The 22,859-nt window shown below is 37.4% G+C and overlaps 3 protein-coding genes across 3 annotated transcripts; 1 reads left to right on the top strand and 2 right to left on the bottom strand.

Moving 5' to 3' along the window:
• Positions 1 to 1,185: 1,185 nt before the first annotated feature.
• Positions 1,186 to 7,750, bottom strand: rfesd (Rieske (Fe-S) domain containing). The gene is made up of 4 exons (XM_053239998.1): positions 7,334 to 7,750; positions 5,739 to 5,911; positions 2,535 to 2,569; positions 1,186 to 2,411 (listed from the first exon to the last, which is right to left on the bottom strand). Exons 2-4 carry the CDS (start codon positions 5,896 to 5,898, stop codon positions 2,115 to 2,117), a joined length of 492 nt encoding a protein of 163 aa, XP_053095973.1. The 5' UTR covers positions 5,899 to 5,911; positions 7,334 to 7,750; the 3' UTR covers positions 1,186 to 2,114.
• An 865-nt stretch (positions 7,751 to 8,615) lies between these two features.
• Positions 8,616 to 10,773, top strand: nudt2 (nudix (nucleoside diphosphate linked moiety X)-type motif 2). Its single transcript, XM_026929075.3, has 3 exons — positions 8,616 to 8,758; positions 10,001 to 10,127; positions 10,215 to 10,773. Exons 2-3 carry the CDS (start codon positions 10,004 to 10,006, stop codon positions 10,535 to 10,537), a joined length of 447 nt encoding a protein of 148 aa, XP_026784876.1. The 5' UTR covers positions 8,616 to 8,758; positions 10,001 to 10,003; the 3' UTR covers positions 10,538 to 10,773.
• Positions 10,774 to 11,783: 1,010 nt separating this feature from the next.
• On the bottom strand, positions 11,784 to 22,345 carry ube2r2 (ubiquitin-conjugating enzyme E2R 2). Its single transcript, XM_026928983.3, has 6 exons — positions 21,668 to 22,345; positions 21,197 to 21,412; positions 15,681 to 15,767; positions 15,475 to 15,572; positions 15,245 to 15,379; positions 11,784 to 14,893 (listed from the first exon to the last, which is right to left on the bottom strand). The coding sequence occupies exons 2-6, from the start codon at positions 21,371 to 21,373 to the stop codon at positions 14,638 to 14,640; spliced, it is 753 nt and encodes a 250-aa protein (XP_026784784.1). The 5' UTR covers positions 21,374 to 21,412; positions 21,668 to 22,345; the 3' UTR covers positions 11,784 to 14,637.
• Between the last annotated feature and the right edge of the window lie 514 nt (positions 22,346 to 22,859).

The following is a 22,859-nucleotide window of genomic DNA, read 5'->3' as shown; positions in this document are numbered from 1 at the left end:
GAAAGTCAAGAGTGTTTAATATTTACTAGTTAGATTTTACGAAAAACGCACTCCATCTGCAATTAGACTTGATTTACTAGGAATTTTAAGCCTTCTAGGTGCTTTTTTGCGGTCACTTTTAGTAGAATCATGTTAAAGAGAAGGGCATAGTGGGTTAGTGTCAAGAGTGGCCTTATTTCTGCATGAGAGCACATTCACTTCCTTCTCACAGCATTCCTTCGACCCACTAAACTCTCCCACTCCACAGGAAGAAAAAGGCCATTATCACACAAACTGTGCATGGAATTATTCACTGCTGGGCTTCAGGATATGAAATCCAGCACATTCAGAACATGAATCTTTGACCCAATAATACACACTAACGTCCCTGGTTGATGACGACGATAGAGAGAAAGCATTGATGCACTCCTGTCCTACCCTAATATCAGCCAAGAACTGGAATCTGGGCAGCAGTGTTGAGACAAAAGCTTAGCTGAGATGGTTTTCCAATCATCAACTGTTCAGTTTCAGTGAGCCTTTGTCCATTGTAGCCTCAGTTTCCTGTTCTTGGCTGACAGGAGTGGAAGAGTGCTGTTGTAGACCATCCACCTCAATGTTTGAACTGTTGTCAGTTGCTTTTGAGATGCTTTTCTGCTCAACATGGTTGTAAAGAGTAGTTATTTGAGTTACCATAACCTTCATACCAGTCTGGCTATTCTCTTTTGAACTCTCTCATTAACAAATTGTTTCCTCTGGAGGTTTTTTTTTTTTTACACCATTCTGTATTAACTCAAGAGACTGTTGTGTGGGAAAATCCCTAGATCCATAGCAATCAGCAGTTTCTGAAATACTCATACCAGCCCATCTGGCACCAACAATCATTCCACAGTCAAAATATTTGAGATCCCATTTTTTCCCATTCTGATGTTTCATGTGAAAATGAACTTAAGCAATATCCAATATCCAATCCAATATCTTGACCTGTAATTGCATGATTTTATGCAGTGCTGCTGCCACATGATTGGTTGATTGGTTGATTGGATAACTGCATGATTGAGCATATGTACTGGTGAGTGTATATGTATATTACTTTATATTAGTGCACTGTACATCTTTACGAAATTAATTACTATCTGTAAAGCCAATAATCATTCTGTTTGCCTATTTTGGTCAAGTTATTGTACTTCATCTCAAAGCTGAAAAAGTATTGTGTCTCATCTCTAAAATATGCACCCAAGAGCATTGCGTAGGTGGAAGGAATGCTACAGTGGAAGAGCGATTAACTTTGTGAAGGTGAAGGATTAGTATTTGATACTAAAATATGTCAGTCATGGAGTCACTCAATCTGGACCGAACGGCAATCAGAATAAAACGGCAGTGTGTCCTTGAATTGCTCCGTCTGCCAATCAACAGTGTATCTCTGTACCAAACACCAAAAAAATCAATTATTTCTTTCAAAGTTTATTAAATAATTTAAGCTAGAATAGATTTTCATATTGAAACTTATACAGTTATGTAAGAAGTGGCTACTACATTGACAGTACACACAATTACTTCAAGAACACAGTGGTGTGGTTCAGAATGGTGATTGTGAATGGAGTGTTGTGTTTGTAAAGGAGATCAGAGTCATTACAGTAAACAGAAAAATACCTACTTTACTAGAACTGCCCTGTTTTACACTTACAGAAAGTCTGGCAACTTCATATTTACCCATCATGACTAATTTTTCTTATTCTTCCTACGGTCTTTGTGGTTTCTTGGTATGATGTGAGAGAGAAAAGAGAGGCTATATAGGCAATTAATAAATCTTTAATCTTTAATAAATAAAATTGTTAGCATTGGTGAATTGCTGAAGTATAAGAGGAATAAAACTCTTCAGGGCATGCTGTTACAGCAAAACAATCAACTCTGGGGTGCTAACAGCCCTCCGCATCATACCATTCCATCAGGGATTATTTTTCTATAACAGCACACCTTATCACGTTTTATTCCTTATATATGTAACGCTTAAATAAATGACAGTCTGTAAAATTAAGAAATATCAGTAAAATAGCTAGCATTCAATATCTGTTTTTCCCCCCACACTGTCTCCTCATGCATTCAGAAGCTTTCCTCTCATTGGTCATGCCAGGCAATTAGCTGCTCGCTGATTTATTCTTTTCTGAATCCTTCACTCTCTTCAGCTCCGCTCTGCCCTTCTCAGTCTGATAATAGTCCGACTCGATCCACCCGGGGGTTACGGACAGCGTCACATAGACGTTCCCGTCCACCTCAGTCACCTTGTGTACTCGTTGCTTTATGCCTTTGGACATCCAGCAAGGCGGCTGGTCTTTGTCTTTTGGATTAGAGGCGTTGTAAATCCCCTCGCCCTCTTCCAGGCTGATCTTGTACTTGTGCTTCGGACACACAATGCAAAGCTTGTTGTTGATTTCCTGTGTAAAAAAAATCATTAGAGGAATTCTCAGTCAGAAAGTCATGAATTCTAAAAAAAAACAACTATCCTGACTTGATTCTAGTTTGGCATTTAAAGGTAATCTATGTTAATGAAAACTCACCTCAATATCTCCATTTAACAAAGATCCACCTGCATCTGTTAAGAACAGAGATGTATTAATACACAGATTTATTCATGTGTATTTTTGAGGTCTAGACCTAACCTCATGTTGTCCACCTCCTTAGGAGTGTTCCAACATCTCTACATATCACATAATACAAACAGATGCTTTTATATAAATGTGCAAAATCCTGCCAGAATCTTTGGACAACTTCCTTCCTGAAATCTGACTCTGAGCTCCACCATCAATCACTGTGGCAAAAAAAAAAAAAAAAAAAAAAAAAGACTACCCAAATGGCTAGAGTAAATATTTATTGACATTAGGAGTGTGCTGATATACTGTAACCACATAACAGTCTAGCATCATAAGCATATTGTTATATTACTTTTACCACAGCGCTCTTGAATTCTTGATTCTGATTGGTCAGCAGGTGTTGATTAATTTTCTATAACAGCAGCTCTGCAAGGCAAATTACAGGATCATATTAATGCATTTTTTTTTCTATAGTAACTCATTCATAGGGACTTGTATGGTGGACACACCAAATAGTCTAAGGCTAATAATAAACTTTTTTTTTTTTTCTTAAAGTGTAATTATTTAATATCTAATCATTGATATGGTGAAGCTTTCTGTAAGGAGAGGTTTATTTGACATTTATGGAAGAAGTCTCTAGGATCAGTACTTTTGTAACAGTCAGGACAGATACAGCTACTAATCTGGCAATAGGTTTGCACTGGTTTATATTAGGTTATAAAAATTGAAAGGAAAAAAAAGAAAGGTAAAAAATAGATTCAAGAGAGTCTCTGAAGGCCTGCATTTTCTCTGAAAAATGAAAACACCCCAGCTGAGTTCTCAAGAGCCTCTATTCATGGGCTTCTCTTTTCACTTCCTCTCTATGCCTCAAAAAAAAAAGACATTTTAAAAATGATCCTGGACCATAACTTGCGGGGAAAAAAAAAAAGCCCTGAGGGTAAATCTAAGGGTTGCCTGTCAACATGACCCAGGATGGCGTGTTATTGGGTCATAACATATGAAAAACATCCTCTCTGAGACATAAAGACACCCGTGACTGATTAATAGAACCATTTGTGATAGAATAGGTCTTACAGAAAACCCTGTCAGACCACAACTTCTAAAAAATACAGACTCTATATATTACAGTATTATATTATATTATATTATATTATATTATATTATATTATCAGTTAAAATTATAAAATATGAAACAAAAGAGGGAAGATCAGAACAAAATTCTCATTATTTCACTTTCTTTTAAAACAAACTAATCTTCTTTTAATGTAAAAAAAAAAACAGACATAAATTTGATGATTATTTCTAAACTAAAGGGCTAAGAGCAATCATTTTAAGAAGTCATTTTGAGATCATTACTGTAAAAGTGTGATTCCATAAATGGGGTGCCATTCGCATTCCACTGATATTACATTTACAAAATGTATATAAAGTAAAGGTAAAAGTTTTTAAAGTGTCCTTCACAACAACAAGCACATTTCAGATAAATAACTTCATTTTTAATCAAACCTGAACACAACATTCAGAAAACACCATTGTTGCCTGTTCCAGCCTACTATAACTACACTTTACATTGAAATACAGTATAATCTTTAAACTCTTTTACCAGAGGCCAAAAAATTGTCAAATAACTGTAAATTTATGCCCGTTTTTTGAATTTATTTGTGATGTCACACTTCACAGTAGTGGCTCATGTGAAATTATTTATCATTAATTATCATTAATGGCTCATATGAAAGTACACATTCAGGGTTTTAAGAATTTGCAAATTTTCATAAGTATTTCTTTTTTTTAACCTGGCCCTCTAGATTTAAATGTTAGAATTTATTGTGGCAGTTGTATACGGTGTTTTACTATCAATAACGCTTTAGTTGTGCTGTCTGTTTCATCTCTGTACCATGTTATTGTGGAGAGGGGTGAATTGTTTGCCCAGCTGCGGGCTCACATCCCTCCCCTTTTCCCATCGCCCTGCTCTCGAGGAACTAAACACAGAGTCATGATACTCTACACACAGAAACCCAACAGTGTCCTGACTAATCTTATAACAGACTTGCAGCGATAAAATAATTCATTTGTTTATACTGATTGAAAATATCCGATAAGTCAATCTCCATTCCCCTAGCAGAATGGAATACCAGTGTACTGCAAGAATGGGTTCAAATACTTCAAAAGACTATTTTTGTATTAATGATGTGTGAATCCATTCAACATCTCATGCTTGAAACATCTTTTTTCCAGAAGTCATCTGTTACAGGATATAACAAAAAAATGTACATTTTAGCTCAAATCCACTCAACACTGGTATCTGAACATATTCACCCCCTTAGAAATATTTGGAATATTCCACAAGTCACATGCTGAGCAGGAATTTGCATCATCTGAATTTCCTGAAGATCATCATCAGAAGAAAGCTACATTCTTAAATTTTTCCATTTTATTTTCAACGATATTGTGATGAGATCACTGTGAAAGAACAGTTGTGTTACCCAAATTACAGGTATAAACTGAAAATAAACTATTTTTTAAAGAATGAATATCATTAGGATATCCTTAATGTCCTCAGATCATTAGCATGGGTGCTAGTTAACCACGTTTTTGCATGTCTCAACCATATTTCTTTCAACCTTGTTGTTCACTGAAGAGCAAAAAGAACCTTGTGTGGAGAAAAAAATGAAATTTTGTTGACTGAAATGTTGAACGGTTAAATGCACGTTTCCTTGGATTCAATTTTGGAAAAATTATTTTTAAAAATTTAAATATAATATTTAAGACAAGGGCTAAATAACACTGCAGTCGTGGAATGTTAATAGTATTGACAAAAGTATTGTAGTTTTTTTTTCACACACAAATATGAAGTTCCTACCATGATACAGCCAATTTTATAATATTAGCTTGTATTATGGGAATCTTTCTTACCCACTCACCCCTACTTGACATTCTAATCTCGTCAGGTTGAAGCTGAAACTCTGAATCCTTCAGGGAGCAACAAGGTTGCTGATGCATAAGCTTATATGTACACTGTACAGCACGCTGTAAAGCATTCAACCCATTCAGCTGTCTTTGCTCTTGGTTAAACTGAATTCCAGGAATAAGGGAGTAAAAATAAAAAGCATGATGCACATCACCAAGTGGAAAAATACACACATATGAAGTTTCAGTACGAGAAGTACTCACGATAGCAGTGCTGGTCCATAGCGTAGAAAACTCCCTGATGATGAATGACGACTACGACCCTGTCACCCAAGGTGACGCTGGTACGTTTGGCCTCGATGAGGTCCTTCTTGTTCCCCACTAAGAACGATCTACCAGATTCTACAGTTGCCTCTTCAGACATGGTGGCAGAGCGTCTATTAGGAAGATCTCGCATCTTAGTGTGAGAATGCTTGTTCGGGAAAATAATCTTTCATAACCTTACATGCAGATGTATTGCAATATAATTAAGCTCATTATTAAATGCTAAGCTCATTATTAAATGCTCATTATTACATGCATTATTAAATGCTACTGCTGCTTTAAATACTCTTCAAACAAGCAATTTCACTAGATTTCATGGTCACCTAATTTCTGAAATGCCTATATAATTATTTCTATCAGGTGTATCCACCCTGTTTTGGCTGGTAGCTAAAATATTAGTAAGCAATGAATGGGATCAAGAAGAACATGGCAGAGCCTAAATTAGAGGTTAATTGCATTTAATCTGAAATATAATTAATGAAAAGATATGAGATATGGTATTTTCTTTTGCAGTTGAATTAATCTAACTGACTACCAGTATTGAGCTCATAATCTGCTGACACTGAATTTTAGTATATTACTTTCTACTTTCCACAGAAATGCCTATTTGAGCTGCCAGCTCCTTCACTTTTAAGCAATGAAATTGATCAAAAGATCACAGGAGGTAATTTGAAATAAATAATATAGTAATAAGAATAATATAGTTCTTTAAATATGGTCTGTTTACCGTAGTTGTATTATTAGTAACATAAAAATTACATACAGTAAGTAGCGCAGTAAAATCATTACTTTACTGTGGTATTGTGTGTATAACGTGTGAATATAACAAACTTAGTGTGTTATAACATGCCATAGTAAAGCATTAATACACTACAGAGTATTTTTCTAAGAAGTTCTCTCTTAAAAGAAGCTTATAGTGTTCAGCTGGAAATGGGATCAACAAATACAGTAAAATATCTCTATATTATATTGATAATTATACTTGAGTTTTAGGCATAAATGCACTCCAGTGAAAATCAAGTATTAAAAAGTAAATATTTTGACTGATGAAATGAAATAGTCCACAGCAGAAAATGAATTGGCATAATTTTTTTTCACTGATGAATTTGATTCATGAATTCAGATGCAGTAAACTGAAATATAAATGCAATATAAATAAAATGCATGGATTTCATTCTACTGATGTACAGCATACAGTCACAGGCTAGATGAGAGATGAAGAGATCATTGAAACTAAGTAAAAACTAAGGAATTTTCTTGGAAATGTAATTAAAAGTACAAGTATTCAAATTCAATACCACTCAAGTAAAGTATAAATAACCCAAAATAATATTTATGTATAGTAACAAAGTACAAGTACTCAAGTATTTTCCATCCCTGTTTAAAAGGAAAGGAGATTTGAAATTTGCAGTGCTTGCCCCACTAGCTGGTCTTCCAAACTGCTTGACAAACTATCAAAACTAAAATCATTTGTAGCATTATGTAGATTTTTGTTTCATTCATTAGAAAAAATTGTTTTTTTGTGTTGTTTTTACCTGTAACTGGTTCACAGCCTGCTGTATCAGTGGATGATGAATGTAAGTGGACCCTCGGCGGTCTAATGCAGCTGTTATCAGAGCAGGCCGGTGAAGAGCAGTTAGCCCTATCAACCCTGCAGATCACCCTCTCCGCCTGTCTGACATTATCTCACTTCAACACTAAGGGTTTTACACATACGTACATACACGTACACACATCCAGGGAAATATTTTAAATGTTGTAACCTTGTTTGCATTTGTATATATCTTGAATTAGCATAAAATAGACTATAGCAATAAATGGTTCTCATCATACACACTTTTGATCAATTAATCATGATTCTGTTGTTGAATGTTAATTTCACTGTACTCACTGGCACTATGGGTTTTTATTCTGCACCAGCAGTGGCTGTGAGTAACCTTTCTCTCCTCAGCCAATCAGATACTCGCTTAAGCACTCATAAGTACCGTAGTATAGTACATTATAGAGTCATGGCTTGTTTATTATACTATATATAACATATATGGATGTATGGATGTATACACACACACACACACACACACACACACACATATATATATATATATATATATATATATATATATATATATATATATATATATATATATATATATACATACATACATACATAAATAATGAATGAATGTAAAAATACAGAAATAAGAAATAGCCCAAATAAATGTTGATGTATTGAAAGGTAAAAATATATTCAAGGCATTCATTTAATTGTACCCTTTTTCTTGACCAAAATGTATGTATGTATGTATGTATGTATTTACTTATTTATTTATTTATTTATCTATTTATCTTCATGGCACTATGGGTTTTTATTCTGCACCAGTGGCTGTGAGTAACTGATCTCTCCTCAGCCAATCAGATACTCGCTTAAGTACTCATATACTGTAATATAATACATTATAGAGTCATGGCCTATTTATTATAACTTATATATATATATATATATATATATATACACACACACACACACACACACACACAAACATACAGAAATGAATGAATAAATGAAATGAATGAATGTAAAAATACAGAAATAGCCCAAATAAATGATGATGTATTAAATTGTAGAAATTTAATTATAAATTTTTTATTGACCGTTGACCCTTTTTCATGACCAAAATATATGTATGCATGTATTTATCTATTTATTTCTGGACTTAATTTATTCATTTATTTACTTGTTTGTTTGTTTAAATATATACTTCAGTCATTTTTGTCCTCCATACTACATACTCAAGTGCGCATATTAGAGCGAAGGAAATAAAGCACTCGTGCGCATCAATACATCACAGCATCTGCGCAGTTGACGGGTTCTAACCCGGAAGTACATTTCCTAAACGTGCGGTTAGTCTCTGAACTAGGCAAACAGTGTTTCAGATATAATACAGCAAAGCTACTTTGACGTAAGTAAACTATTATATTTGTAAAATAATCCTGTCTGAGGACACCAAAACTCGGACAAAAAGGATTTAGCAAGATAGACTCTTGCTAGTCAGCTAGCCAAGTGTTTAGTGAAAGGTATCAATAATAATGAACATCAGAAATGAATGAAGCGCTTGATGATCTAGGAGAGCAGGCTGTATATTTAGGTTTCCAGGTGTTTGTGAGGGATCTGATCACTCTGTGGAGCCTAGAAGCAGGTTTATTTGACAGTGGGCAGGTTCCCTGACTTGTCATTAAGGAATGACTTTTGAGTGGCTCACTGGGATTTACCTCTTCAAATGTCCAGTTTTAGGAGCAAATTCAGCTGTATTAGTAGTGTTTCAAAAGTAACAACTAAATGACAGTGTAGTTTAATAGACATTGTCATAAAGCAGCTTTACAGAAATCTGATCTAGCCAGGAACAACTCCCTGAGACAACCTGGAGAAACCTGGAGAGCAACCAGCCTCAGCAGGGAACTCATCCTCTTCTGGGTGACACTGGATAGTGAGATTACAAATTATTACTCTTCTACAAGTGGATACTGTAAAGTGAAACAACAATAATGTGTGTTGTAAGGAAGTTCTGGATGAGCATTTTGTGAATAAGTCCTGGGATGAGCACAGGGCAGTGATTTATGATTACAGCAGCAGTTCCCAGGTACAAGTCTACAGTCTACGAGGTGAGAGTATCCACTGAGGTTTATGATCTTCCCTCTCCATTGACGCACAGCGTAGGCAAACCTATATAGCCTTCAGTTCTTTCAGGACGTGATTTTTCCCGTAACGTGTATTTACGGCTTACAAATTTACAAATGGGCTTAAAACATTTACAGTTGAATTTGAAACTGTGCGCGTCACAAAGCAAAACAAATCCATTTCACCTGCTATAATGTGGCTAAAACTAACAGAGTAATGAACGCCATTTAAGGAGTGATCAGTCCTTTTTAAGTCAGGATACTTTCTTGTAATATTTTGCAATATTTTTTTTCCCGAATCTGTTAATAAACTATCAATCCTGGGGAAATACTCTGTTTTCTGTGGCGTCCTGGGCTCTGTAAACAAAGATGAAACAAATAATGTGCACCACCAACAATCAGAACAGTCAGAACAAATTGGTGTTTACTTACCTTTCGATCATGTTTCGGCTGATTATACCTTTACTCATGGATTGTATATGTGTCTCCTTTGATAAAGTCTACCCATTTTGAATTCTTTTCCTCAGATCATGACACTCCGTGCTTGTGGCTTTATAATATTTCGCCGCCTGGCACAACGTCCTTCCCCAGACAACATCGAGTACCTTCTCCTGCAAACCTCATACGGAGAACACCACTGGACTCCACCCAAAGGTACCTATCATGCGATCTACTAGCTAGTATGTCATATTGATTGATTTCTGCTTCGTTCCAGGTCTGACAGTTCTGTATGTCCTTTAGGTCATGTTGATCCTGGAGAGGACGACCTGACCACCGCATGGAGAGAGACGCAGGAGGAGGCGGGTTTGGGTGAAATGCATCTGCGTGTGGTTGATGGCTTTCTGCAGAGACTGCATTATCAAGTGCGGGGTAAGGAAAAGGAGGTCCTGTATTGGCTGGCTGAGCTTCGTGACCCCGGCATCAAGGTCAGACTGTCGGCTGAGCACCGAGACTACCGCTGGGTCAAGCTGGACGAGGCGTGCCGGCTTGCGAAGTACACGGATCTGCAAGACACTCTTAAAAAAGTGCAGCACTTTTTGGAGAAGGCAGAAAAGAAACAGTGACTGCTGACTCCACATTGTTGCACTGATGAGATGAAATGTGTTTTCAGATATATTGTATATATTGAATATGTCATAGTCAAGACTGTTTTTAATTTGCCCTTACTATTCTTCACATAAATTGTGAATGCTTTATGTGCTGTAACCCCTAAGAATGTCTCAATAACAGTGTTTTTATGTAGTTTCATCATAGGTCCAAATACTGCAGAAATCAAATAAAAGTAATTCACTTTGTCAGAGATTTTGTAGTATGTACCATCAGGTGGAAATTAAGGTATCTTAGCACCATAGTGCTATTGAATGCTCAATTCTGATTGGTCAGAAAGTGTTGATTCATTTTCTCTAACAGCACATCTCGAACAGGAGGTCCAGCCAGCTACAAGGTAACCACTTACACAAGGACGCTCCACATAAACTGATTTTTAAAAAAGAGAGAAAAAAAAAGAGAGACTGGTGAGGGAACAATTGATTATAGCTGTTATAACATGATAACTTGTTTTTGGGTGTCCAACATCATTAAATGTAACTATAAATAGATAAAAAGGAGGACATGTTCATATAAAAATTGTAATCGACGGCAAATTGTTGTCATGCTGTTACTGAAGAATGATCAGCTTTGGAGTTGTAACGGAAACTCCACTTTGTATCACGCCACTTTATAATCGTAATAATCGTTGATTATTTTTCTACAAATAATCATATGTTTTTGTGTCCACATTGGCAATGCAAACTCAAATTCTTCCATCTGGAAAAAGTGAGGTTTAATCATAGAGTTTTAAATACCTTTAAATTCCTTTTACTTTGTATGTGAAGAATTTATTTAAATGGTCTGCTAAAGGTTTACTGACGTCCACACAGTTGCCTTTAGACTTCTATTATGTGCGAGTTTCGAGTAAACAGGCATCATGTTCTTTTCTCAATACAGAGAAATATAATCACACTTATGTTACAGATGCTGTGAACAGAGTTTAGATTGAAGAATGCTGTATTCCTCTAAACATAAATGCAACCATATACAATCATCAGACAAATTTTCCCAAATTTAGTATTTAAATATGTAACGAATAACATAAAATAATAAAATGATCAATGGTGTAATGCACTGTTACTCTTACCACCCCTAAGTTTATTATTTTTCTCTGCCCTGAAGTGCTCTATTAGTCACACCACAGCAATTTGCCAGTGCTTAGATTATTTATTTATTAATGAACTACATGTCGTACATTTTATAGACAAATGTCTTATTAACTTGAAGTAAATGATAACAGGAACTAATTTATTTCATGGATATTCCATTAAACATTAAATGTAACCATAAATGGACAAAAATATATGACGGGTCATTCTTTAATTAATACAAAATGTGTAATTGTTGGCAAATTGGTGTGGTAGAGGAATAACACACTTTGGGACCTGGTGTTATAGGAAAATAATCAACACTGAGGTGGTAGTAGCACATAACCCTACTCAGTCGTTGATTATTTTCCTATAACAGCACACCCCAGTTTGTGTTTTATTCCTTCCTTACTAACTCTACAGTTTTTTATATATTGCAATGCACACCTGTAGTAGTACAGGTAGTAATAATAACTGTAGCTCTTTCTTGCTGTTTTTTTTCTTAAGTGAATAATTGTTTAATGTGGTTCGGTTTGTTACAACACTACAATAAGAGAAACAAAAGGAATTTAAAGCAAACCATGATGAAATCATTTAGCATCCTTAATAAGGCATGATAAAGGATTGCACGTCCATGTCCATAGTGTGATGAGAGATCCTTAACAGTGGTGAACATTTCCAAAACACGCCCATGACACACAAATTATAATAGACGATCCATGGCTGATCAACGTCACGAGAGTTTTCGAGGGTTATGAGGAGTCATTTAGATGATTCACAGGGATTTAGATCACCTTCTTGTTGAAAATTGCATTTTTTTTGTACTGTCTGTACGCAGCATCTCCAGTCATCCCACCGTGAACGCAAACGTTTTTCATGCCGCTTTATTCCAAGAACAATAAAGAGGCTGAAAGGTTGTCCATTAGCTCCGGCTAATTTTCAGAGTGCTGAATGTTGTCCCACTTGATTTTCAGATTTGCACGTCTCCTCTTTAGAGGTTCTATGAACTGGAACATCGTCAGCGTCCTTGGCTAATTTGCTGGGATTCAGCAAGGGTGTGCCTGAGACACCATGTGCATTAAAGTCCACGTTCCAGCCTATCAGTGAGGGCACAGTTTGTGCCCTAAATTCATAAAGACACATTATATAAAACACATTAAAACAAACACACATGCATGCTTGTGGAAAAAAAGCTCTGTCAAAGCAAAATTTTAGGTCTGGACTGAAGAAGGCTCATCAAGACATCATGATGAGCCAAGTGTCCTTGGCAGTCTGTAATCTCCAACCCCAGACCTGAACAGCTGGTAAAATCAAGTTCATAGTCAAACTACTGGAACGGAGTCAGCTCTGATACAAAATCCAAAGCAAGAGAAAATGAAACATAGCGATGGTTAGGTGCAACCAATCCACGGTGCAACTAAATGCATATACTTAGAATTTGTGCACAGTTAAATCATCACCAGCAACAATCATGTATTTTTTTTTTTTAAAAAGGGCCAAAAGTTGGATGTATTCACTTAACAGCATCATCATTATAATAAAAGTCTGCCTAGTCAGTGACTTCATGATCCATCTGTAGCTGAGATACCGGTGTCCATGCTGATGCTGCGATCGTTTTGAGTTTATACTGCAGTAGCACCTGAAAGCAACTTCATTACCACCTTTGACACTGGAATTGAATGGCTCAAAAGACTTGCGACTCGCATGCAACGAAACCCTTTTTCACCATTTCCTCCTTCCATCTCAAATACTTACCTGGAAAACTATATGAAAGCAAAGTAATCAGTCATCATACACAGGTGGTTGAGTGGCACTCAAGCACTCAGGTTTGTTGAAATAGGAAAACAGAGGAGGAATTAGCCTCACCTGCTACTGCTAGGACAGTTCAGGAACATAAAAGGGAAAATGGAGGAGACAAAACTGAGACGTTGGAGAGAATGTTAGGGAATTTCAGTGGAGACACGAGAAAAACACACTTGAAATGACTGGACTGGGAGGCGCGAGTATCCAAAAGCCCTGAGGTTTTGAGGCAGGCTGAGGAAGATGAATGCTGGGAAAGTGTGACAGGTCTGTGGTTATTAATATGGACTTATTTTAAAGCAAGAATTCTCAAAATGAAATTTTACCCAAAATGTGGTTGATCAGCCAGGACTGTTTGGTGTCTGATGTTTGCTTCTATAGTTTTTGCGTATAGCTAACAAGTAAACTCTCAATCCATGATCTAATCCATAAACGCATATGCAAAGCTTTATGTAGTTGCTTCAAATAAAATCATTCAGATACGTCATCTGACCTTCAAATAAATTATTTAGATTAAAAAGCAAGTAATCCATAATAATAATAATAATAATAATAATAATAATAATTTGTGGAACTGTATTCTGTATACCTGATCCAGTTTTTTTGTACAATTCTTCTTTCACATTTTGGAAGGTGGTACCTAAGAGGAAGAATGGTACCAAAGTACTAAAAAAAAATATTCTGGTTTTCTAATACGGACTTTCATCTACACCGTGAAGTTTTGTTTACAGAAGTCATACTGTGTCCTAAACTACAATTGCAAGTCTGTGTGCCATTACTTTTGGTAAAGGTTATGCACATTAGCCTTACAGCTCCGCTCCAAAGCTAAAGAAGAACACCAAACAGACACCAAACTGATCAATTACATTTGTGGTAAAGAGGGAATTTGATTTCTGTTACTGAACTATTCCTTTAAGTTCTTGATCAGAAATCATTTAAACACTAAACCCCCAGGACTACCTTTAAAAAAAGAGAGTGATGAAAGTGGTGTTAGAGTGCTGTTCTTGCTTGAAAGGCTCTGCCAGGGCTCATTATTAGGGCTCTAAAAACCCAGTGCAGGGTTACACCTCACACAGCAAGTGTGCAGGAGGGAGAAATGATGTTTCAGACAAACTGTAAAAGATCAGCAGCTTAAACAGACACAGAGTGGAGTACGGCGGAAAGGGGGAAGGGTCAACTTCACGGCATCAAGACTCCTCGTTCCCTGAGTCCTCCTCATCGCCGTAGCAGTCTGCGCTCATGTCCCCAGCCGGCCCGCCGGCCTCTGCTTCGTCGTCGTCGTCGTCCTCTTCCTCGATGTCGTCGTCATACAGGTCGTCGTAGAGCAAGTCAGAGCTGCTGTCGTGGGAAGGCACTTTGGTCTGGATGCAATATTCGGCCAGCGTGGTGGGCACCTTCACTCCGTCCCGCTCTGCGTCTGCCTTCGTGGACAGCACCTGCTTCCTACACACAAAGACACTTTCAGCTCCATCTAGGATTGTAAATACATCCAATTATAATCAAGTGAGGCTGTGATTGTTGGACAATGATTGCATTTCAGTGTGGCACGGCTGTAGCGCACTGATGAAAATGAAATCCAGTGCAACACGGAATTACATTCACTTCTTTATTTACACTCATTTAATTCCTAACAAGAAATCCACTGCTGATTGTTATATCTCTTCAGTGGAAAAACAATGTAATGTTTTGCTTTTCAGTGTGTAACATTTGCTGGATGTCACTAATCTTCTCTAGTGTGAACCTGTGCAGTTTGTCTGTTTGCATGTATGTGTTATTAGCGAGAAATGTTCGTACCGGATGATCTCGGCGTACTCCTTGTCCTTCCCCTTGCTGTCTCTCCATTTGCGGAACATGACGGAAGCATCCACGTTAGCCGGGGAAAACGTGTTGGGCTCATTCAGCAGCGAGATCACACTCAGCAAGATAGTTCTAAAGAAAGAAAGAAAGAAAACAACAGGCTGTTGGATACAAGTTATACTGAAAGTAAAAAGAAAAACATGCACTTCAATGGAGAACAGTTCTACCTGACATTCTGTGTAGGGTTCCACCTCTCTGAGGGTAACTCTCCGCTCTGAGGGTCATCCACGGGAGGATGCAAGATGGAAATGCACACGTCACCATTCTGGTACAGACGCAAAAAAAAATTATTATTCTAATATATACAGTCGTTTCTTCTACAAAGTTCAAATATAAATTGAAACAAATATGCATGAAAAGTAGTGTTGCGTACCTCGTATATGTTTGGGTGCCACATCTTGGTTAGGAAGCGGAAGGTTGGTGGTGAGTATGGGTAGTCGATGGGGAACTTTATATGGGCCTAGAGAAAGAGAAGCAGCAGGATTATTTTAAATGTTAATAAACAAAAATTTGAAAAAAAAAATGAAAGGTCACAAAATGTATGCAAAGCTCTAAACAGAGCTCGGGAAGACGTTCAATGTTTATGCATACAGAATTAGGATTAAAGCCAGTTATGGCTACAGTTATGTTAGTGTCATGTGGGTGTCAAGATTTTCCTCTGAGTGGTGTTGTCACTTCTGTTCATTCGTAGTGCTAATGAGCTGACTCTGTCAGACAAGGCGAAGAGGCTGGCAGTCTTTCAGCCCTGACACCATCAAATGTGTGTCAAAAAGGTATTTAAGCCATGTTTCAGGGTTTTCATGAAAGAGGAACACAGCTATGTAAAAAATAAAACATGGCAGGGGATGCTGTTACAGGAAACTAATCAACGATGGGGTGGTGTGATGCGGGTAGATGCAAAGTTACTGTGAACACCCCAGAGTTGCTTATTCTCATAATAATAATAATATCCCAAAGTGTTTTATTACTCCTATACCACAGCAATTTAACAACAACTACTTTTTTGTATTTGTTAAAGAGTGACATGCTGTACTTTTTTTTTTTTTTAATCTCTTTATAGTTACATGTAATGTGGAACATGCACAAAACAGATCTGTTCCTGCTATCGCTTAAATGATAGCAGCTATTACTTGTTCCCTAACCAGCCTCTCTGTTTTCTTCCTTCTGAAGTTAATATGACAAGAAAAAAAAAGCTTCTCAGGTTACCAAGAAACCACAATGTCCTGAAGACTTCCACGTGGCGGAAAACTTATTGACTGTTACGCAGCACTGACACTGGAGACTCCTTCCATAAATGTTTTAAAAATTTTTTTTTTTTTTTTTTTACTTCACCATATTAATGATTATACTTTTTTTTTGTTAAATAACAGCAAAAAAGTGTATTAACAGTCTTGGATTATGTGGAGCATACGCCATACAAGTCCCTGTGAATGAGCTGTTACTATAGAAACGATAACGTATTATAACTCACGCATTAATGTAAACTTGTGATTTGAATTACAGCCAGAACTACTGATCTTTCCTCTTTTATATTGGGATACTGCCTTTTCATTTCTGATAAAAAAAAAACGGAACAGTGTGTGTTTAGTTTGCTATGGGAGGAGCACGAGTCTGTTTCTGCACAGATACCACTATCACTGTCCCTGTCCAAGCGCTCAGTAGTGCTTACGTCACCTAACCTTGCTTCCATTCCCACACTCGAACATCGCTGAGAGCTTTCACAGCATTACAGCACTACTCGTGGTGCACGATACAACAGTGACAGCTCAGATACTAGCAGATGAGGAGGATGCTGCTACGCTTTGACAACGACAGCAGTGCAATGCTGATGATTTACTACAGTCTAATTCCAGTATTCATTTTAGCTTCTGTTAATTACAATACAGATCCCTTAAAGGCAGAGTACTGGTGTTTCTGTTTATTATGTTTTATACAGTAAACTCATTCTAAAGACTAGACGCCTCACGATTCTCTCTTTCAGCACATGGAGTCATAATTGGATGGCAGTCAAAGCAAATATTTTGGATGAAAAATAAATATGCCAAAAATAAATTAAACATTAAATTTTAAATCAAATTGAAAGATTAAATATTTAAACGCACTAAAATATTACTGAGCCCTTTATACTGGCATAGAGTGAACAGTATATCAGTAAATCACTAAAGACCACGACCACACACACACACACACACACACAATATATATCACACACATTCCTGCAATGACTTCTGTACTTCAGCCAACAAACGTACATCATGTAAGGAATAAAACACAATGTGGTACACTGTAATGTAAGGAATAACACACGACAGCGCCTGCTGTTATAGTCAGTAACGCACGGCTCAGGGTGATGGAGGAGGGGTCGTGATGAGGTATGACGTGCAAGCGGAGTGCATTATTTTCATATAACAGCATGGTCTGTCGTGTGTTGTTCCACTTATACCACAGCCATTTGCCAACAATTGAAATGATTCATTTATTAAACATAGTTATTATTTATTAAACTAAATATAGCGCATTTTAACGGTTTATAGTTAGATTTAATGTTTCAGAACGTCCGAGAGGTCTGTTAGTTCCTGTTCTCACTTACGTTATAGCCGTGATTAAACAGGCATTCCCTCACCAGTCTTACTTTTTTCTCTCTCTAACTCTTACGAAAATAATGCACATATTCTGACCTCGGTGGTTGAATGTGCAGCTGAGTTACTGTTACAACCCCAAAATGATTATTTTCCTATAACAGCACTTCCTGAAGTGTTATTCCTCAGCAATTTACCAACAATTATAAATTAAACAACACCATGTCCTACTTTTCAGTTCTTTTCATTGTTACGTTTATTGTTGTGGCACGTCCATGAAACAAGTTAGCTCCTCTTATCGCTTATGTTATAGCAGCTATAGACAGTTACCTGACCAATCAGAATCAAGCATTCAGCAGTGCTGTGGTGTAAGCTAAAATAAGATGTTCGTCAGGGTTTTTTTTATTCATCTGAGCACTGAGAGGGGAAACTTGAGAGAGACTAACTATGTCCTTCTCTATTTCAGCTCTCCCATTGAGATGCCATTTATCTGCCACCGCTATAAATAGCTGAATAAGGATCACATCACCTGGGACAGAGGAAGAAGAACAAATGATAAATGGAAGGGGGAGGAGGATAAATGGCCTGGGGGTGACTTAAGATAGATCACAAACATGACAGAATAGAAAGAGCACACCCATTACAGTCAAGATCCTGACTCAGTACAGGCGTGTGCACTATGACAGATGTGGCCCACGTGAGTAGTAATGAGAAACTCGTCGCTGAGTGAATCACTTTCACATGAGCAACGTCAGACTCAGTGCACTGACATGGCTGGGTGAAAGATGTGATATTCATGCACCCCCTTGTGTTAATATAATGTCCAGCAATCACTTGATCTCACCGTTAGTGCTCTAGCAGCATGTGTCCACTTTTTGCACGTGTTACCTCACGCCACCAGAAAAGCTCTGTCTGATTACAGCTAGTGATCATTTCTTTTACTCGGACCACGTTAAACCAATCAGCTATGAGAGCTATGTCTCAGGGCCACGCCCCTCAAGGGGGCCACTGTATAACTATATAATAAAGCCATAACAGCAATAAGTTAATTCATAAAATCATTCATGCTTCTTCAGTAGTCTCTTTATCCTGAACAGATTAACGGCAAATCTGGAGTCTATCCCGGGAAAATGTAGGAATACACCCTAAATGCGACACCAGGATTAAGAAAACACACAAAAAAAAAACCACACTGATACATCTTATACATATAAGTAGTCTGAAATAAGCTATTATTAATACTTTGCTCCTATCAGTGCAATCATTGTAGTCCTCTTAGGAAACTGGAATCGAGTTATACTGCAGATTGACACTGGTCTGAGACTGTGACACAAAAGACAACAGCCATTTAACGTTAACGTCACTGGAATATGAGCTACGGATCGAGTTTGCATCAAAGAAATTAGGGAATGTTACTTTCTATGTTACATTATTTCTAGGTTTCCATCTACCTACTTTTGACAACGCGCAACACTGAAAAGCAAAACCTTCATTACATTGCTTTATCTCATCAGTTAAAAACAATCGACAGGGGAATTTATTTATGAATTAAATGCTGACTTCAGAGCAGAAGTGAACTGAATTCCCCTACTGCACTGCATTTCACTTTCATCACTGTGTTGCAGTCGTGCCACGCTGAAAAGCAATCACTGTCCAAACACAGCACTAAGGTGTACTTGGGGGTGTGGCTGTAATCAGAAAAGAGGAGAGAGGATTGTAAATTTACAGAATGTGTTACTATTCATACAACAAAATGAACTCTAGCATTTTTCTAGCATGAAATCTTCGTATTAATGACAAATAATGTACTATTGTGCTGCCTACAGTATGATGGTCAGCATAAGCAAAGTGAACATACACGCAGACCTGTTTATGACCTTAACTTTAATTTGGTTGTGGGATATTCAAAATGGTTAATGCAATGCAGCAGCTGCACTCATTTGTATAAAGTGGAGCTCTCTATTCGCGATCATGCAGCCTGGTAATATTGCGACAGGACACGTACTCTAAAGCACCATGGTATGAAGTTCATCTTGGGATTGCTTGTGAAAATCACACAGCAAGCTGCACAATCACTGTATATTCGAATCTTTTAATGCTATGGAAAATTTCAGGACACTGACCAAATTCCATGCCATCACGCAGCATATCACTTTTTAATAGTGTACACTTTGTCTATATTTACACCACAGTGCTGCTGAATTCTCGATTCTGATTGGTCAGGAGGTGTTAATTTTTTATAAGAGCACCTCTGACAGCAGTGCCAGTCAGCGACTTTTTTCCGCCACATGAGACTCTTTGCGGTTTCTTGGTAACATGATAAACTGCTTTTTTTTTGTCAGAGAAAGAAAAAATCCGAAGACACTCTGGTGTAAGAATGACTGTTTATAGCTGCTGTAATGTAAATGATAACTAGGATCGAACTTGTTTATCGGGCGTTCCATAAGTGGTATAAGAGCAATAAAACACTTGAAGGTGCGCCGTTATTGGAAAATAATCAACTTCAGGATAATAACGGTAACTCCTCTTTGAGTCAGGCCACATCACAGCATGTCTTCACAAGTTTTATTCCTTACTTAATCTTTTCAAAGTTGCCTTTATAAAAGACTGATTTGTAATATTGGGTAACAAATTTTTTTTTCAGGCTTCTGTTAATTGTTTTCTGGTCTTTTCCTAAAAGGCAACTAACGAGGATATTTGGGAAAAGCAAAGTCTGGTTAATTAATATTTTGCATTTCGTATTCAACTCAATTCAATTTGATTTGTAAAGCGCTTTTAACAACGGACATTGTCGCAAAGCAGCTTTTCAGAAATAAATACATTCAAGATATAAATTTTAAATGTACAGTTTATCGCTAATGAGTAAGCCAGAGGCGATGGGGGCGAGGACAAACTCCCTGAGACGATATGAGGAAGAAACCTTGACGGGAACCAGGCTCAAAAGGGAACCCATCCTCACCTGGGTGACAATGGAGAGTGCGATTATAAATAAATCCCTTCTATAACTGTGTACTGTATGAACAAATAGTGCAATTGTGTAACCAGGAAATTCATCACAGGTTTCACATCAAGTCTGTTTGTTGAACTTATCCACTGAGAATTAGTGAGATTTGGAAATGACAACCTGCTCCTTTAAGTACTATTTGTCTTAACCTACTGATTGAAATTCTACACCTGCCTTTTAATTGCATACAGTACGCCCTTTTAAATGTCAGTCTGAAAGACATGCTGGTCAACCACTATAAGAAACAACATTCTGATCTCTCTCTCTCATCCATTTGTCTTGCCCCTGATCGTGCATACAGTGTACCTTAAAGTATCCCCCCTCGTAAAGTGTGTTCGGGGGTCCGAATATCGCCACTTCCCAGTTGTACAGGTCTGATTCTGCCACCAGTGTTATGCGAAAACCCTCGACAGGTTCCTCCTGCAGAGACTTGAGCTCCAGCATTAGGGCTTTCTGAGAGCTGGGCATCTGCTGATGGGCCATGACAGGCGTGCTTCTCCAACCTTCTCCAAACTTCAACAGCTGGGAGAAAAAGATGGGGGGAAAATCATTTAAAAATGATTTCTGTTTGGACAGAAATTCAGACTCTGTTATGAAAGTCATACTGTCACTGCATAACATGTAATACCTGCTGAGCCATAAAGACAAAACTGACTGTATGAGCTGTAAATATGTAATATTATTCGCAAAAAGTCTTGCAGAAGGCTAGCAACAACTGAATGCAAAAAAAGAGCAATGACGTAATAAGTGTTGTTTTCAGGGTTGTTGCGTCATTACCTTTCAACTCTACACCCCAAGAAATACAAGATGTTCCTGCAGCTTTAACTTCAGAATCTCTTCATGTATTTAGTTCATTCTTTAACGTGACATAGGCGTGAAATGCTCTGTGTATTTCACCAACTGATTGCAATGTTTTTCATCAGAACCTCAGGCTATAAATAGCCCAAACTGCACAAGTTGTCTAACGCTATCAGCCCTAACTACTGCAGCTAGCAAACGGAAAGCCAAGGGAGGGAGGTGTCCTCGCCAATATTACACCCAATCTCTTCTATCTGCACTAAATAACAATGGCAACTGGAGCTTTTAATGCGAAACAGATGGAGTAAATCAGATCATTCGCTGTCATCAGTGCACTTTTCCGATTCGCCCTGGTTTCTCCGATCGCACAGCTGATCCTCTGCTTGTTTACATTCGATTAGCTTAGCTAGCTAGCGACCCTCCGAAAACACTCCGCTCGCGCTAAAGACAGAGCCAGGGGGGAAAAAACGACTAAAAACATTCAGCCATGATTTAGAGAATTTCTGTCTTCTACAGCCGTGCTGTGGGTAGCTATTACAAGCTCAAAACGGTTTACAATAACGCACTCCACATTTAAAACATCGCTTTCGCCGTTCCTAAACAACAATCGCCCTGTCGATGCTTCCGGTTAGCAGGACGCGTGACGCGCTACGTCTGGACGTTTGTGCGTCATGACGTTTACATGGTAACAAATCCACAGTCGAGGATTAAAATGGAAAATGTTGTCCAGTGGTGGCAGATTTTACAAACTGGTGTGAATTTTGTTGTGACTCACATCCGGAGACCACTTTTCATTTGTTCTGTGACCACACTAGAAGGACGATGACAAATTGGCTTTATTTTGGAGTCTTTCCACGGCAAAACTGAACTATATTTGGAAAATGTATTATCTCAAACTAATAAGTATTAGTTCCCAGAATGTTTGTTTTTGGTTCTTGAAACGTTATGAGAAAAGATCTAAACTTAACAGATCTAAACCTGAAAGATCTAAACCTAAAAGATCTAAACTTAACAGATCTAAACCTAAAAGATCTAAACTTAACAGATCTAAACCTAAAAGATCTAAATCTGTAAGATCTAAACTTAAAAGATCTAAACCTGAAAGATCTAAACCTAAAAGTTTTAAACCTAAAAGATCTAAATCTATATGATCTAAATCTGTAAGATCTAA

The sequence above is a fragment of the Pangasianodon hypophthalmus genome, chromosome 15, assembly GCF_027358585.1.
Source record: "Pangasianodon hypophthalmus isolate fPanHyp1 chromosome 15, fPanHyp1.pri, whole genome shotgun sequence".
Classification (NCBI taxonomy): Eukaryota; Metazoa; Chordata; class Actinopteri; order Siluriformes; family Pangasiidae; genus Pangasianodon; species Pangasianodon hypophthalmus.
This window is presented reverse-complemented; position numbering and strand designations above follow the sequence as displayed.

Bases quoted from the DNA above. Each gene is read 5' to 3' on its own strand.
- rfesd (XM_053239998.1), bottom strand. From the start codon at position 5,898: ATGTCTGAAGAGGCAACTGTAGAATCTGGTAGATCGTTCTTAGTGGGG. The intron at 2,570-5,738 runs GTGAGTACTTCT...TGTTCTTAACAG, and splicing joins TATGGACCAGCACTGCTATC to ATGCAGGTGGATCTTTGTTA. The intron at 2,412-2,534 runs GTGAGTTTTCAT...TTTTTTACACAG, and splicing joins TGTTAAATGGAGATATTGAG to GAAATCAACAACAAGCTTTG.
- nudt2 (XM_026929075.3), top strand. From the start codon at position 10,004: ATGACACTCCGTGCTTGTGGCTTTATAATATTTCGCCGCCTGGCACAA. The intron at 10,128-10,214 runs GTACCTATCATG...TATGTCCTTTAG, and splicing joins CCACTGGACTCCACCCAAAG to GTCATGTTGATCCTGGAGAG.
- ube2r2 (XM_026928983.3), bottom strand. From the start codon at position 21,373: ATGGCCCATCAGCAGATGCCCAGCTCTCAGAAAGCCCTAATGCTGGAG. The intron at 15,380-15,474 runs GTAGAACTGTTC...TTCTTTCTTTAG, and splicing joins AACCCTACACAGAATGTCAG to AACTATCTTGCTGAGTGTGA. The intron at 14,894-15,244 runs GTACGAACATTT...CTTTGTGTGTAG, and splicing joins GAGTACGCCGAGATCATCCG to GAAGCAGGTGCTGTCCACGA.